This window comes from Colius striatus, chromosome 1 (assembly GCF_028858725.1).
Source record: "Colius striatus isolate bColStr4 chromosome 1, bColStr4.1.hap1, whole genome shotgun sequence".
Lineage (NCBI taxonomy): Eukaryota > Metazoa > Chordata > Aves > Coliiformes > Coliidae > Colius > Colius striatus.
In genome coordinates this window covers 80,927,826-80,944,625 of record NC_084759.1, presented here as the reverse complement: position 1 = coordinate 80,944,625, position 16,800 = coordinate 80,927,826, and the positions used below count along the sequence as shown (strand labels likewise).

Sequence of the window (16,800 nt, the reverse complement as noted above, 5' to 3'; positions counted from 1 at the left end):
CTGCTAATAGCCAGAAAAGTTGTTAAAATACTTGCAGCATGTCTGAATTCAAAATCACTTGACAAAATTAAGACAAAATATCATCTTCACAAACCTACCTTGACTTGCCTGAGTATCATCTGACCTGACTTGGGAGTTACTTGTGAAGTCAAGTACTGTCAGTATATTTTCCTGGCTTATTTACTGCACTGCTTGGGGATTTATTAACATCCACAGACTCCCTCCTGATGACTCCTGCGCATCACAACACACTTGCAAAGTTTAAAGTGAGCCTAGAACAGCAACTTATAGTGGTTTTTTCCTTGTTAGCTTTCAGGAAAACTTTTAGATGCCATTCATGGTTGGTGGAAAGACTTCAGGGACCATTTTCAGATGGCTAATAATGTTTTCCAGTTGGGTAGGGGAGTCCTACAAGAACATTTCACAAAGGAAGAAAAAAAAATTTAAAGACACTATGCATGTCAAATTCTGACAGCCAGGACAACCCTGAAAGAAAAACTATTTAAGTACTGCCCCTCCAACAGCAAAAGTCAGAGGACAAAAGCAGCAAAGCAGCTTTCATAATAATCACATAAGAGTTAAAAAAAACCCCACAACTTTCCTGTTCACTTTGAGAGCTACAAATTATTTCTTTTTGTACTTTTTATAAAATATAAGCTTTAAAAGTAGTTTTCCTATATCTGGTATCTAATTGCATCTAGTTATGATGCAAAATCCTGTTATGGATGGCAGCAACTTTTTAAACGGAGATCTTCCGGAATGGCACACAACAACTCACAAGAAATCCTGCCACTCTAGTAACTCTGGAAGCAAAAGTATTTATAGGCTTCCACAAGTAACAGTGGCTGTCATTCTCTTCAGTCACAATGCTGTTTAATAATCACACAATAGTTAAGAACCTTTTCACTTTTTCCCTTTCCCTAATCACTGCTTTACCCTGCAATATTCTCCTAGGTTTTTCCAGTTCACAGAAGGTATCTGCTCTTGAATACAGAAGTAACATTCGCTTACCTAGAAGACAAACATATAAAATTTGTCACACTTTTCTGGAGAACACATGAACAGTATCTTCTACTTTTTCAATGTCTAAGCTTCAAAAAAGATTCTTCCAGTCTTGCTGCTTGGTCAAGTTTAATTTTGCTATCAAAAGACGGTATTTCATGAAACTTCTTGCAACACTTCATCCCAACAGATTAATAGAGCAGAGTAGTAAGCAAAGGGGTAAGCCAGAGGCATTTGCAAATCAATATTTCCATACATAAGTTTGACATATCACCTTTACACACATTTATACATTCAGACAACTTACTTCATATAACATATAGCTTAAGCCTTAACATCAACAAAGGTTCTTTCAATGCCTCAGCTTCACTAAGTTTGTCTCTCCTAGTAATGCATAAACTGAACCACATTAACTAGAAGAACTATTCACATTTTAAAAACTGTTGAAATATCTGTATTCCTTCCTTCATGCCCAAATAATATCAGCTCTCCCGTTCACTTAGACTTCTCAAGCTACTTTTGTAGCTGGTTCCCGACCGTCTTCTAGAAATGCATTAAGCAAAGCTATTAGCATTTGTCATATGTACTTTTCTCTCCTTCCAAAGATTTTGCTATTAAAAAAATAGTCAGAGAAGAGTGTCAGAGAAGTGCACCACACAAGGGAAATACTGATGTGTCAAAAGCAGTCTTTATTTCCTGCAGGAATTTGTTCTGTAGCCTCAAACCAGACTCTCACAGAAAACATCTCCCATGCTGTTAACCTTTATCTTTGCAGGTGACGGTTCCTTCATGTCTGAGCAAGTAGCCATTGAGTACCTGATACTATGCTAGAAATTGAGAAAACTGTATTTTCAGAGTTCCATTCATAAAGCATTTTCATCTTTGAATTTGGAAGCCAACTAAAGTAGGGAATGAGTTCACAGTCCTTACTGCTAAAAATGGAAAGCTATTAACTCCTGTATTAACACCTCCTGACAAGCCTCTTGTGTTTTGACAGACGGCAGGCCAGTTCTTGGTCTCTGCCTGTTAGAACTAGATTAAGGCCTGCAGGGCTCAGCTCCAAAGAGTCCAGCCAAGGATACAGACTGAGCCCACATGGATCACAAAGGCTGCTAAAGGTGCACAACTAAAAAAGATCCATCTCTGAAATGCAGCTGCAAACACACCTTTAGTCAGGGTTGATAACAGAGTGAAAGCTCCAAAGGCATTTCAGTCTTGTATTTACTCATTATTTACATGGCCTTCACATACAGGTCTTAGTCAAAGAGTCAGCAAATTTTGGTAACGCACCATAAATCAATATGGTAAAGACAAGAGATAAGCACAGCATCTGTATGCTATCACTGTGATTGGATGTTTCAGCACTTCAGACAACCCAATACTTGACAAAACCAGTTAAACCAAGCTACAAGGCTCAGAGATGCCATTCCTCCCCTAGTATGTTCAAATGTACTTAATGTGGTTTTACTACTAACTGCAGCCAGCTCCAGTCATAGAACTTCAATCTGTCTCAAAGGAAAACAAAGCCCTAGCATCTCTAGTACATTAGGCAAAAAAACACTCATTACAGAAAATATTAAAATAATTCTGTATACAGCCAAGTGCTCAAAGGTTTTATTTATGAATTTTTTATTCATCGCTTAGAAAATGCCAAATATTTAGTATTAATTTAAGTCTCTCTCCTTCCTATAAAAGATTGACTTGTAGAAAAACTCTGCAAGAGAGTGCCAAACACCTCTTCCTGCTTTCTCTGCTATTTACACATTTCTTGTAGGGCAAAGCGTGACTCAATAGCTAGAACTGTTGAGTATCTGCTTATATTAAGCAGCACCGGTTCTAAATTGTCTTTACTACTGCAGAATGCAGCTTAATACACACAAGCAGCTGAACTCATGTAGAGTTTTTATAGATAAAGATTCAGGTAGAGATTTCAGAGATGGCTGAAGGGAAGAGCAAATACCAGCACCCCTCCTCATAATTTAGTTCTCTTAAACACTTCCATTTCTGTGAGAAAGGATGTCAAACACTAATAATACTTCAAGAAATACTCCAAACAGCTGTAAAAAACCTAAGAAAAATAAAAAGGATATGAGGGTTACTTATATCTTAATATCCCGAACTGCATACTAAAGCTTACCCGATAGCATTCCTGTCTGCTTAAAAATTGGCCTAAAGTTTAAGATACAAGAATGCCAGTACACTTCATGGCATTTTCTTACATTGCAATGGATGCTTCAGCTGAGACACTATATGTATTTTTAATTAACTTCTAAAGCAGTTAGTGTCTCTCCTTAACAAAACCTCCAAAAGATTTTATAAATTAAGTTTACCTCCAGTAACTGAAGTTATGCAGCAGAACACTAAAGTAGCACAGTTTTCGCAAGTCAAATTCAATACACGTGATTCCAGTTAGATTTTTCTTTCACAGAATTTATCATTAAAAAGGACTTAATATATTGTCTGTATATAACAACATTTAGACAGAAGTACTGCAGCCATTAGTCATTCTTCCTTTACATGCATTCCTAACTGACAACAGGCTTGATTTTCTTACTAAGTTCTCCCCACATACAGTGTCATAATTGGGCAGTGAACTCTGCAGACAAGGACAGAGCTACTGAGGGAGAGCCCAAAGAGAAGGCTCACCTCCCAAAAAGTTTTTCTCTCTTCTCTCCATTCAAAGAGGAGCAGACCATATGTGCACACCTGTCTGCTTATCCTTTTTCTTAAAAATCCACACAGTCCTGGTATTCCCAATGTGAACTAAGTCACACAAGAGTTTTGCAATACTTTATTTCAGTAACTGTGCAGCTCAAATAATCTCTGCTCTTCCCCACCAGCTCATCTGCACCCTGTCCCTGAATGTCATCAGCACAACTGTGCAGCTGTACTAGGAACTATATAATCCCACCAGCAATAATCCCTTAAACAGTAAAATTCAAAACAAAATTAGTTTTCCAGCAAGTTCTTATCCTTTCAAAGCAACTATCTGAAGCCAATTAAGAAAAAAAAAAAAACAACCACCAAATTTCAAGTCTCCATATTATCTCCCACCTTCATTAAAGGAACTAGAAGAACATTGATCATTTCAATACTCAACAACCAAGAAAATAAGATATAGGACACGTTCATGCATGGATGGTAACACTTATATGAGCAGATTTACATTACAGTAATTTAAACTCAGTTCTGTAGAAGTATAAGGCATCAAGCATCTACATACTTTCATAATGAAGTCAAACCAAGTAACTTGAGGAATCTCAATTTCCTCATTTCCAATTGACTAACAAAAACATCATTATCTTAGGAGTGAAAGGCATGGCTAAAGCCTTCTATGCTCCAACTAGGAAAAGTGAGCAATCTGCATCTACTTTCATAAGTAATGCTTTTGCTGAAGCACTATTGTATTTTAGGATAGGGAAGATTATGCTGTCTGTCCGATGACATCATCTGCTTATATCAGAGGCCACAGATAAGCAAGACACTTTTGCTCAAATGACTGAGCTCTACAGTTGCTACTTTAATCAGCTCTTGAGATCATCAAAGAAAGTCAGGTTGTGTTACTCGGCTGTCAATGGTTCAGCATTGCTTCCATCTAACTGCCTATTATTATTTTAAAAAACTGATGGAAGGTGTGTAACTAGAGGAGGTACAAAGACTGACAAGAGTCTTTTATCATTTGACTAATTTTTAGATTTTTTAGTACATTAAAAAAGTATATTGAACAGTATGAAGAAAACTGTTAGCTTTTAGTAGACGTTCACAGCTCCATTCCCAAGATAGCACTGTGTCCCATTTCCATCCACTGCCCCAATCTCAAATCAACACAAGAAGACCCATTTTCTTCTTTTCTCCTCTAACTCCTTACATCCACGGTTTTGTTGACATTGGTGGCATGTCTCAGTACCTCCAACAACCATTAACCTTACAAAAGTAATGACAGTAAACACTAAGAAATGCTTACTATTCCAATTATCATTCTCAAGATCGTTTATGAGTATACATTTTAACCCTGAAGAATGTATGTCAAGAGATTCAGACTGCCTGGAGGAGACAGGGCTACTATTGAAGGGTTTTGGCGCATGCCAAGTAAGGCAGCCAGCAAGAATGACCTATCAAATCCCCACTATTCTGCAGCTTGAGTGGTTGCTAGCTAATGCAAGTATTAACATATGAGGAAAAAAAAAAAAAATCTGTTTCCTAACATCAATCTGTGTTCTCCATATCCTTTCTCTGACATCTAAAGACAGACTCCTTTCTTTACTCCAAGAACCTCAAAAGATAGAGGATGGTGACAAGCCAGGCACAACAGAACATACAAACAGACCCCAGAAAAATGTCAGTAACTCAGAAAAACACTATTCCATCCTCAGATATGTCTTTATGCAAGACAGTAACACTGAAGTCTTTCTTCTCTTCAGGATTAGGAGAACATTAGATAGCTACTGTGTTAAATATGAATATTGAAAGCCATATTCAAATTATTTCAAACAAAAGTAACAACTCATATATAAGAAGACTTTTAAAGGAATAGACACATAACCATGTACAGTTATTGCAGTGAAACAGTAATTGAATGAACTTGGTTTTATTAAGTCTTGCTCTCCTATCAGCCACCAAATTTAACACCTGTTTTAATATCTACCAAAAATACTTATTTGTCAAAAATTGAGGACACAGCTACTGTTCTGAGGACCGTGTGTATTTACCAAGGAGTTAACAGATGCTGTATTCTGCAGAATACAAACATAAAGATGCAACAGCTTCAGCAAAGGCTTAGAGAGAACATGCTCTCCTCACAAAATCTGAGAGTCCAGAACCACACATCTCTCTTCACAAAACGTCATTGAATAGTATTTCAGATGACTCAGAAGTTTTATTGTCTACGTAAGTTACCTCAACTAGTTGACAATCCATTTAACTCCTTTGGGCCATAAGCACTAGATAAGAGTAAAAACTCCATGTGAAAAATACAAGCCAACTTCAGAGCTGTCATAGGTGAAACTGTTCTTCACATCTCACTCAAGATGTCTACTGTGCACAAACCATTATAAGGGGGGGAAAAAAGGCTTCTTCCCTCCTTTGAACTACACAGCAACACTTCTACAGTTGTTTCATCTCCACCACCCTCATTTAGGCACATCCATCTTGATTGAAAAGCCAAACATTGTCTCTAAAGGAAATGGAACAGAAAGCCTACCCAAAAGCCCGACAACACTTAATATAGTTACCACACTCTCATATCATAGAGTAGCTTATTTTCAATACACCTAATACTACACTTTTCCCTGGCAATTCTGACTTCTGCAGAAATCGGTTACTGATGAACGATAGTCCAGGCAAATAAATGGCCAAAACAGGTCATTATGGCAGCACTGGGTGGTATTCACAAAGATTGCCCTGAGTCTCATTTAGCTTGCTTATGTTAGATCAGTCAAGCACGAGGAAAACAGCAGGACTAGCCCTCATTCACCATTAGGTCACCACTAGAGTAGCTAAGCTGTGCTATAAAAAACTTCCTGTAAAATGGAAACTAGAGGACCTTCGCTATGAAACACAGCAGAATATCCTGAAGTGCACTGCTTATGAACAACTCCACTAATACCGTCCCCCTCTCTGCTCCTAGCTCTCCAAAGGCCAACACAGTAACGTGAGGAAGGACAAAGCATGCAGCAAAACCTCTTTGGCCCCGTGTGATTCTGTGCAAAAACATTCCCGGGATCAGGAACTTCTCTGTCAAATCAAGCTACTGATAGATTTTAATGTATAGATGCGGCAGACTGCCCTCACATCTCCCTCCCTTCCTCCGAAGAGAGAATAAAGAGAAGGAGAGGGTGACAGAGAAGGTCAGGCCCGGAGGCACGCCAGACCCGGGGAGGGGCTGCCCCAGGGGACGGGGCGGCAGAGGGGGAGGGCCGGCCCGAGCCGACGGCGTGGCTCAGCAGTCGCCGACTTCACCCCACGGCTTTGGCGCTTATGGCAGCTCAACCCCCTATAACCTTTTTCACTCATCTTGGCCGTTAGAAACGTGGTGGTTTCCTCGGTTTTCTGGCTCGAGCATGCCCTCTACGGATAACTACGGAGTAAAGCTTTGAAACAGCCGGTGGTTCATCCAAAGCCGAGTTTCATCGATAATCACTTCCTTTGCAACGAGGTTTGAAAGCCGCCCCTAAAGTGACAAGGCTCTCACGCGCTGTACCCGCACCTTGCTCGGCGGGAGTTACGAGCCTGTTCCCTCTCCCCAGCCTGAAGCGCGGTACACGGGCTGCGCTAACCAGAGGCGGGCTTCGCGGTCAGCCCCGGGCCCGTCCGCTCGGAAACAATCAGGCCCTCCCTCCCTCTCTCCGTCCGTCCCACTTCCCGGGCCCACGTCGCGGCAGAATCCGTTCATCCGCTGCCACCGCCAGGGAAAGCTCACTCGGCGGCCTCCTGGACCCCGCCACAGCGACTGGCCGGGCAGGGGGCACCTGCACGGGCACCTGCACGCCCTCCCCAACTCCCCCTGCCCAGCACCTCCGCCTCGCCCCGAGCCGCTCTGCCCCCGGCCTCACGGCTCGGCGAGCTCAGGCCAGGAGGCCGCAGGCTGTCGCCCGCCCGGCGCGGATGCAGCGGGGTAGCGGGCCCGGGGAGCGCGGCGGCACCTGCCCACCGGCAGAGGCAGACACTGGGGGAACACGCGGGGCACATGGGCGGTCAGGGACTGCAGAGGGAGATCCGGGGAGGGGTCCCCGCGCAGGGCCTGGCTGGCTGGCGCGGCCGCCGCTTCCTCGGCGGCAGCAGGGACAAGGGGAAGCGAGACGCGAAACTCCGCCAAACGGGGGAAGGGGGTGGGCGCGTCGCCCCCTCCCGCTCCACTCTCCCGCCATGGCGGTTACCTGTGGCGCCGAGCAGGAAGTCCAGGGTGCTGTGCCGCGCTGCTGCTGCCATAGTGAGGTAGAGCCCTGTGCCATGCCTGGAGGCGGCGGCGGCGACGGGAGCAGTGCGGCGGAGGAGCCTATATGCGCGCGGGGGCTGCAGCGGCGCCGCGGGGGTGGGCGCGCGCCGCGCGGGGCGGGGCAATGGCGGCGGGGCGGGAGGGCCGCGGCCGTTGGGTTGGCGGCGCGCGGGAGGGAGGCCAAGAGTGGCGCGGGCAGCGGGCGGTGGTGCCGGGCTTTTGCGAGGAGGAGAGCGGTTCCTGCGCAGCCAACTCAAGCTTTCGACACCCCGGTCTGGGGGCTAGGGCTAGTCTGTGCTTCCGAAACAATACAATACTGAGCCCAAACTTCCTTTAGGATGCAGCTCACACCCCCACCGCCCCCGCTGAAACCCCTTGACGGTGTCACAGCGCTGAAGGCATTCCAGCAGCGATGGAGGCCTCGACGTTGGAGCTGCTGAGCAGCCGCAGTGTCGCTCGTCAGCCGCTGCCCTTGCTGGGCAGGGAGGGTGCCGTTTTTCCCCGTGACTTGTGAGGGACCATCACCAGGGAATCTCTAAAGCCTTTTATTTAAAGTAATTCTTTTATTATATGAAGGATAACTGTAAAATAGCGTGCTGAAGCCACAAATTACACAAGCCACATGAAGTTACAAACCCAGAAAAATACTATCTAGAAGTAGTTAATGATAGGACTGATGTAGTAACTCTTTCTGGTTACTACAAGTTTTGCCAGGTCTTGGTTCCTTGAATTTCCTTGCAGGATCGACATCAAGTTTCTATGATGCTATGGCATCAGTGATTTCATGTGATTCCACAATTTAAAAAAGAAAAAGTTTACAAGTAATCGCTGTTGTGTAATCTAATGTGCTACTGTGATTATTTCTATAAGTTGCAATAACATTTTTTCAATGTGAGCTTACAGTAGCTGTGTTTTGAACGGTATAGTTCCACACATACATCCCGAGCAAAGCAAAAACATTCACTGGATATACACATAGAAAGAGACAGATATTTTCTTCATCAGATGGTGTTCAGTTGACAAAGCTGAACCACAAGAACTGAGAAGATTAATTAAAAATACGGAGCTTTTCAGATTCCCATTGGACATCTTTGATCCAATATTGGATGTTATGGGGGATTATATTGTCCTGTTTGGGTGGGTTAGGTATCTTTATTGCCATTTCATCAAGGATTCTGCTTTTTTTTTGTGTCATGCCCTTTTTTTTTTAACCTAAATCAATGCTTCCTTGCTGTTGTCTCTGATTCCTGATTCCTCTGCAGCTTTTTTTTCAGACATAGAGCTGCCACAACATAGATGGGAAAATCCCTCTACTTCATGATCTTACATCCCTTGCCTTTGCTCGTGGTAGCTATAGTTGTATCGGTTACTTCATTACATAATGGATTGTTTTGTGCTGTCTTAAACTTCAGTGGCAGCAAGGAACTAAGCAATGCCTTTTTCAAGTTTGACCTATTACATTATCTTTCCATTGTAGAATAGTTGGAAGAAAGTACTAGTGATGTTGTCACCTAAGTACCTTCAAATGTCTTTGTTCATACGTGCCAGGTGCCTAGCTAAATTATGCCCTTATATATACATGAACAGCTTTGCTACATTTACAGGGGAAAAAAAACCCATCAATTTGTCATGCAAATCTTTTCCTGGCATTAATTTTGCTGCTTAAGGCTGACCGTTCCAGACTAGCACTTGAAGAAGGGTGAAGCATCATCTTCTTAATTAAATTTGCTATGAAAAAACAAGAAACAGAGCAGTCATCTTACCGTGTCCTGTTTTATATGGATGGGGATTTTGTGGAGTAGTAATGGACTTCAAATGAAGAGCTGAAAAAGCTAATGAGTTATTTCAGAGAACAATATGAAGTATTTTTTTCTTAAACTGTGACTTAAAGGACAGTTGTTAGCCATAAATTACTTTCACAGCAGTTCATTAGGTTAGGTGGAGCTGGGAAAGCTAGCAAAACAGCACAAATGATTTTTTAAAAGAAGGAATATGGGTGGAAAAGAAGAGGTTCATCTTGGAAACATTAGTAGAGCTGTAGGAAAACATTCAACAAGAAGAAGAAATTGTAATATCAACATGTAGAAGTGAAACTGGACAATAAATTACATAGGGTCTTACAGGACAGCATAATAACAAAGTCTGCGGGATTTAAGCCTCTGTGTGAGGGATCTCATCGCTGAGGAAGGAACTAATAGACATTCTCTTCCGCTTCTTTGGCATGACTACCCTGTGCATACAACTTAACTAGGTCATGCCTGGGATATTTTGGGGAATCTTCCTGTTAGAAAATTACACCGAAGGGAATTTAAAGAAGAGCAATTAAAGTAATTAAAGAGATGGGGAGATTGATTTATGAGACGAGATCAAAAGATCTGGAATATTAAAGCATGTTTCACAAATGCTATGGAGTTTGGATGACATCATATTGTTAAGATTAGCACAAGCTATATGGAAAGGGTTTATTCAGTGTAAGATTACATGCATATTTTGAAACCATTGGAGACTGCAAAAGTGTGTACAACAGGAGAAAAAACGGTTGAAACAGCAGTGTTTGCCAAGTTATGGAAAGCTTTGTTCTGAAAAGCAAGGGCAGAGGCCCTATCCTCTACAGGTAGATTAGACAGATTAGATAAAAGACAGGGGCTGATGAGAACAATCTTGCACTGGAAAATAAAATCATAGAGTCATTATGGCTGGAAAAGACCTTTAAGATCATCAAGCCCAACCACTAACCTAACACTGCCAAGCCTATCATTAAACTAAACCATATCCCTCAGCACCTCATCTATGTGTTGTTTAAATATCTCTAGGGATGGTGACTCCACCACCTCCCTAGGCAGCCTGTTCCAATGGTTAATAACCCTCTCGGTGAAAAATTTCTTCCTAATATCCAATCTAAACCTCCCCTGGCACAACTCGAGCCCATTTCCTTATGTCTTGTTGTTCATTACTGGAGAGAAGAGATTGACTCCCACCTCACTACAACTCTTTCCGGTAGCTGTAGAGAGTGATCATGTCTCCTCTCAGCCTCCTCCAGGCAAAACAACTCCAGTCCCTCAGCCACTCCTCACAAGACTTGTTCTCCAGACCCTTCACCAGCTTCGTTGCCTGTCTCTGGACAAGCTCCAGCACTTGTAGTGGGGGGCCAGAACTGAACATAGTATTCAAGTTGCAGCCTCACCAGTGCCAAGTACAAGGGGACAGTTACTTTCTTGGTGCTGCTGGTCACGCTATTTTTGATACAGGCCAGAACACCATTGGCCTTCTTGGCTACCTGAACACACTGCTGGCTCGTGTTCAGCCTGCTGTCAATTAACACCCCCAGGTGTTAATCCTCTCTGCAGCTTTCCAGTCACACATCCCCAAGCCTGTAGCATTGCATGGGATTGTTGTGGCCCAAGTGCAGGATCTGGCCCTTGGCCTTGTTGAACCTTATACAATTGGCCTTGGCCTATTGATCCAGCCTATAGTTGGGACAAAGGCCTTGCATGGTGTGCGATGACCCACACTATAGTTGTTTTTTTACCCTGCATCACCTCTGTTTTCTGTACAGGACCACGTGTTTCAAGTCTTGAGGTTTTTGAAGCAGAGCGTAATAGCATTTTTAACCACAGACTCCCAGTTTGTCTTCCCCAGCTAAACCTGCCTGTTTTTCATTGGTCTGAAAATATTTCAGCTACAACTACCACATCCAAAGTTCACCTCAGGAATTAAAAACAACATTTTATTGTAGACAGCTAAGAAATATCCTTTAAGGAAACTATTTTTTTTCCCCTCATGTTTATGAGCTACTCAGAAATTCATTAACTTTAGGTCCTTCTGAGGCCTACCTAGAGTGCACTGGGATAGCTTGACTTTTTTTTTTTCCCTGAATGGCTGAACAAGTTTCTAAGTGATGACACATTTGAGACGGGAGTTCACAGAGGTTGTGTTGGCACTTGTTTAGGAATACCTGTATATCTCATGGCTTGTTCATTTGTGAATAATGTGGCCCTCTCACAATGCTAATTAAAACTTTGAAACCAAACATACCTATTAAAAACATATGTATACACACCAGTTCTCTCCCCATGCCTGGTTCTATATATTCAAAGTATTGTTAAATATAATCAATTTATGCTAAGCAGAGGCATATAGTACCATCAAATAAGCAGCTTAACATGTGCAAACGTGCTGAAGCAACTGCTAGAAGACAGTACCAAAATGTAAAGAGCAGGGACTGCAAACAGAAGTTCAATGCAAATGCCTGGAAGTACTTTCATTACCTTCACTGTTTATGCATCATACTGGGCCATGTTTTTCCCCAGGCTTTTTTTTTTTTCTTTTCTTTAAACACAGCTCTAGTCCTTTAATATTTATTTGTAATTGATAGAAGTCATGGTAAACTTTGAGGATTAGGACAGAGAAGATAATACTTCATTTTAGAAAATTACCATGGGGCAAAAAGGGTAAGTTAATGGCTGTTCTTAGAAAATTATTTTATGTGAGAATGTGGTATCATGACTATAAACAAAAATGAAGTTCGCCTCTTTGCAAAAGAGTGGTATCTTATTATTTAAGAAAAATTAATGTTTTCTAGATGTGAACATCTATTTAATATGGCTAAGAAGACCAGAACTCGGTATTGTAATGAATTTGCTTCTTTCATTCTTAGTTCAACTTTTATGTCTGAGCATGTTACTGTTTACTAAAACAAATACAATTTATCTCCCCTTTCTTGGATGCTCACAATCAAATATGTAGGCTTGCTGGGGCATTACTCTGGAAACTTGAAAAAAAAGATAGCAAACTGTGTCTTTCAAATTAAATTTAGGCAGTGTGGAGCTTACATTTTACTGGAAACCATTAAAAAAATCTCTTTAAAAACAAGCATATTGAGTTGACCAAGGAAAGATATTCAAGTTCATTACAAGATGACTAAAGACTATTTTTGTTTTAAGAGTTCTGCAACCAGAGAGAGAGAGTCAAATTATATCATAGGATGTAAGACTTCTCACAGAACAAGAGAACAATTTCAGGAAGTTTTAGCAAACTCAGATAAGAGTTAATTGCTTAAATGAGTGTTACCATAAATTATACCAGCTATTATCCTCACTACTTTTTGAGAGCCCTCTGCTGGATTTCAGCCAGGGTGCTGTGTTTGAACCCTTACAATAGGATTTCCTTTGATCCAAACAGACTGCAGTCTGTCTCTTTTGGGAAGAAGTTTTTTTACCATGGAGATAAGACCTCAGGTCCAGCAGCCCCAGGATCCTGGTCAACCTGCACACGTCTTCAGGGACACCTTACTTGTGTTAGCACACTCACTAATCAGGCTTCAAGCTTGACAGAAATGAAGAAATTATTTTTATAACATTGAGAAGTAGCAACAGAAAATGCTGACAAACCATCCCCTACCTTTGCGTCCCTACTGGCATCCTCTAAAGCTTACTCTAGGGCCATACCTTTCACCTGCACATAGTGGAAGGTTTGGGGGGTGGGGTTTTTTCCTAACTGCTAAAATGCCACAGGCCTGATAGAGTTTCTTTCTGTGTTTCTCTATAGATGTTTGACCACACAACAGAATTCCCCAGAAGCCTAACTGACGTTTCCTCGTCCCCAAACCAAAGGCAAGGAAAGGCTAGATGAACATTGCTTTTCCACCCCAACTACAGTCTTGCCTGTGAACCCATCACATGATGCAGCAAAACAAACAGGGTCAAGCTTTTCCTTAACACCTGTGTCATCTCTTAGAACAGCTACATGCTATAAGCAGTCCTTTTTGGTGTCTGAAAATAGTATCTATCAGATACTATTTCCACTCCATCCTCAGTCATCACCTGATCTCATGGCCAGCTAATAAAGTGATTCCCAATCCCACATCAGATGATCGTTACCTTGGAGAGCAATCGAAACAAATTACCTTCTTTATCATGCCTGTCACATAGTCTGGATATACACCTTCAGACATCAATTGAGCCTGCTAGTACTAGTCTTCCTTTATGACCTAAGCTATAGAAGTTACATTTCATAGCTGCATAAGCCTGTAAGTCACCTGGGTGGTGACTTACAGACCCAGCTACAGGACAAGACCTGTGGTTTACAGTCAAAAAGAACATAACAGAAAAAAATGGATTCTGATGCCTTGTTTCCTTATATGCAAATAAGAACATTGGCAAGCTCAGGTAAGGTGAGAAAACAAGTGCTGGTGGCGGCTATATGCAATACAGCTGGGACTTTAGGATAGCCCTTTTCTTGTTTCCATCAGCAGTGGAAGAGACTAATTTTTCTATTACCCTAAGCTTTTTTTTTTTCTGTTCCCTTCAGTTTGTCTTTTTTTACTAATAATTACAGTTACAAAAACAGTAATGCACAGGATTCGCCAATCCAGTCAAATCACAACATCTTGTCTATTGATTGATTGTTCCTCATGCTATTCAGGTGACTTCAGGAAGAGCTTAGCCCGAGTATCAAAAAAAACACACCAAAGAGGTAAATGCACTATCTGCATCCAGTGGACAGCATTCTCCTTTCTGTTTATTAAGTTTAGCCATTACAGTTGAAAATAGTGTAAAAATGGAATCAGGCCAATGAAATCTTAAAAAAAACCCAACAATGTGGCCAGAGACAGAGAATTTCGTTTTGTACCTTTTAAAACTCAGTAAATTGGGGAGAAATATACATGGGTTGATAATATTTAGCCCTAGCTTCACATAACACAAAGGAAATACTGTTCTTTCTGATCAATGTATTTATAGGATCACGGGGAAGTTCTACACAGAGAAGAATGGATGCTAAATTGATTAAAATTAGAATTACTAATTCATCCAGGCAGCCTGAGGTGGCAGTAAAACAGATGACTATAAGAGAGGCAGAGTGAAAAAAAGGCAGTGGAAAAGATGTTTTACCTGAAGTAGAGACCAGTAATATTTACCTTAGTTTATATGCATGTTGTACAATACACTTTCTCATGAAGTCATTCCTTTTAGTTATCGTTTCTAATTCTTTTTTGAGTGATGATGCCTCGGTGTGCACTGTGTGAGAAATGCTGGTAAACGATAATGTGAACTTCTTTTCTCTCATATATGTATTATACAGTACATTCAGGGCTTCTTACATGAAATGCTGTTGCCACCATAGTCAAAAAAAGACTTACTGCTGACTTCAGTGGAGCCAGAGTTTCAGTCTTTGTCTGGGGTGCTGCAGACAAGATTAGACTAATACTCTGTTATGTGGTCATTTGACTTTCCAGGCAGAATTATAACTGCATTCAAAATACAAAACCAAGGAGAAGGAACAAAATGCTTAAACACATGCCGATAAATCATACACACTGTCAGAACTCTGTAAGGGTTATTACTTTATGTTCATCAGGCCCGCTTTTTTATTATGATATGAGGTATTACCATCTTGCCTGTCATGAGTGAACATTTTGGTTGCAAGTACAATACAAATTCCTAGTAAAAAGATGGTCTCTTCCTCAAAGCGCTTTCCAGATTAAATAAAGGTGTCTGTCTAAAAGGCCAAAGTGTCAGTGCAGAACAGCTGTTCCACATCAGGCTCTCCTCTGAGCCCTGTGTGTGAAACTCATCTCATCTAACTTCAGATGTCTACAATCCAGAAGCCTGTATTTGATCTGGGTGTCTTGACCGCGTTCACAACCAGCAGAGAGACATTTTTAGATACTCTTCATCTCACTCTGCAGTAGATATCTAAAATGTATCAGATAAAACGTGCCATGTTTCTGTCTGTTGACTATGAATAGTTCAGGTGAATTCCACATCAATGGAGTGCTTGGCTCAGATTAATTTAATTTCCTTCTATTCAGAGATACTCTGGACGTGAAAGAAGGGTTGCCATGTAGGGAGTTAGAGCCATGATTACTTTTAAAATGTTTTCTGCTTAGCAGAAACTTTTGCACAAACTTCTCCATTTTCTAAGTAAGAAATAACATGTGCTTAGGAAAGAGACATGAGTTTTCCAAGGGAAAAAAAATATGGTAAGATACTACTGATCAACTGAGCAGGCTATGATCTCATTTTATTGTCTGCCAGACTATTTTTTAATTTATTAAAGGCATCATTAGAAAAAACTTGGAAAAAATTTATGAAGGACTTTGTGGTTATGTATGAGCAGTTCTTCTAAGAAGGCAGGTAACATCTAATTATAAATCTCTATTTTTAAATGCAGGGTAATTAAATTGAAACGTAGTCAAGAATATAATCCAAAGTGATTGATTGATAAATCACCTAAATACTTTCACAATTAGAGCTACAACGAATAGACCAAATTTGGAGAAACGGACAAAATGTAGTTCATCTCCCAAAACTTACATAGAATGACTACATCTATTGATAAGGTACATTATTTATGTATTGTTGTCTGATACCAAAAGTTCATCATAGCTTGATTAAGTAATAATTGACACTCATTACAGCAAAGTGACCTTTGGAATTGATATAAAAATTTTCATCCTTAAGCAGCCAGTTGCCATATGTATCTGAAAACATACCTGTCTTTGCAACCTAGAAGTTTATCAGCTAACGTATACTTGATTGTGGACTTCAGTCCTCACTGGTGCCAGCTCAGTTTTTACCAAAATGACTCAGCTGATACTTTAAGAGAAAGAAATATCTTTTAATTAGATCAGTAAGTTGGGAGTCAGGAGATTGGTGTTCTAATTCTTAACCTGCTGCTGATTATTCCACCTTGGAAAATTCGAACCAGTCTGAAAAGTGATGGTGTCAGTACTTTCTTTCTCTTTTAGCTTGTAAACTCATGAGGGCAGAAACTGTTTCAACTGTGACAAAATACAAATGCAACAGCTAACTAGAAATTTCTCTTGTAAAAAATGTATTTGATATTTTACAAAAGTTTTCATA

At 41.0% G+C, this 16,800-nt stretch overlaps 1 protein-coding gene across 1 annotated transcript in view; it reads right to left on the bottom strand.

Annotated features, from left to right (window-relative positions):
* SMS (spermine synthase) overlaps positions 1 to 8,042 on the bottom strand; it is a 45,301-nt gene extending 37,259 nt beyond the window's left edge. The window contains exon 1 of the mRNA XM_061999542.1: positions 7,878 to 8,042. Coding sequence (XP_061855526.1) covers positions 7,878 to 7,929 — 52 coding nt within the window. The 5' untranslated portion in view covers positions 7,930 to 8,042. The remainder of the gene's footprint in view (positions 1 to 7,877) is intronic.
* Positions 8,043 to 16,800: the final 8,758 nt, after the last annotated feature.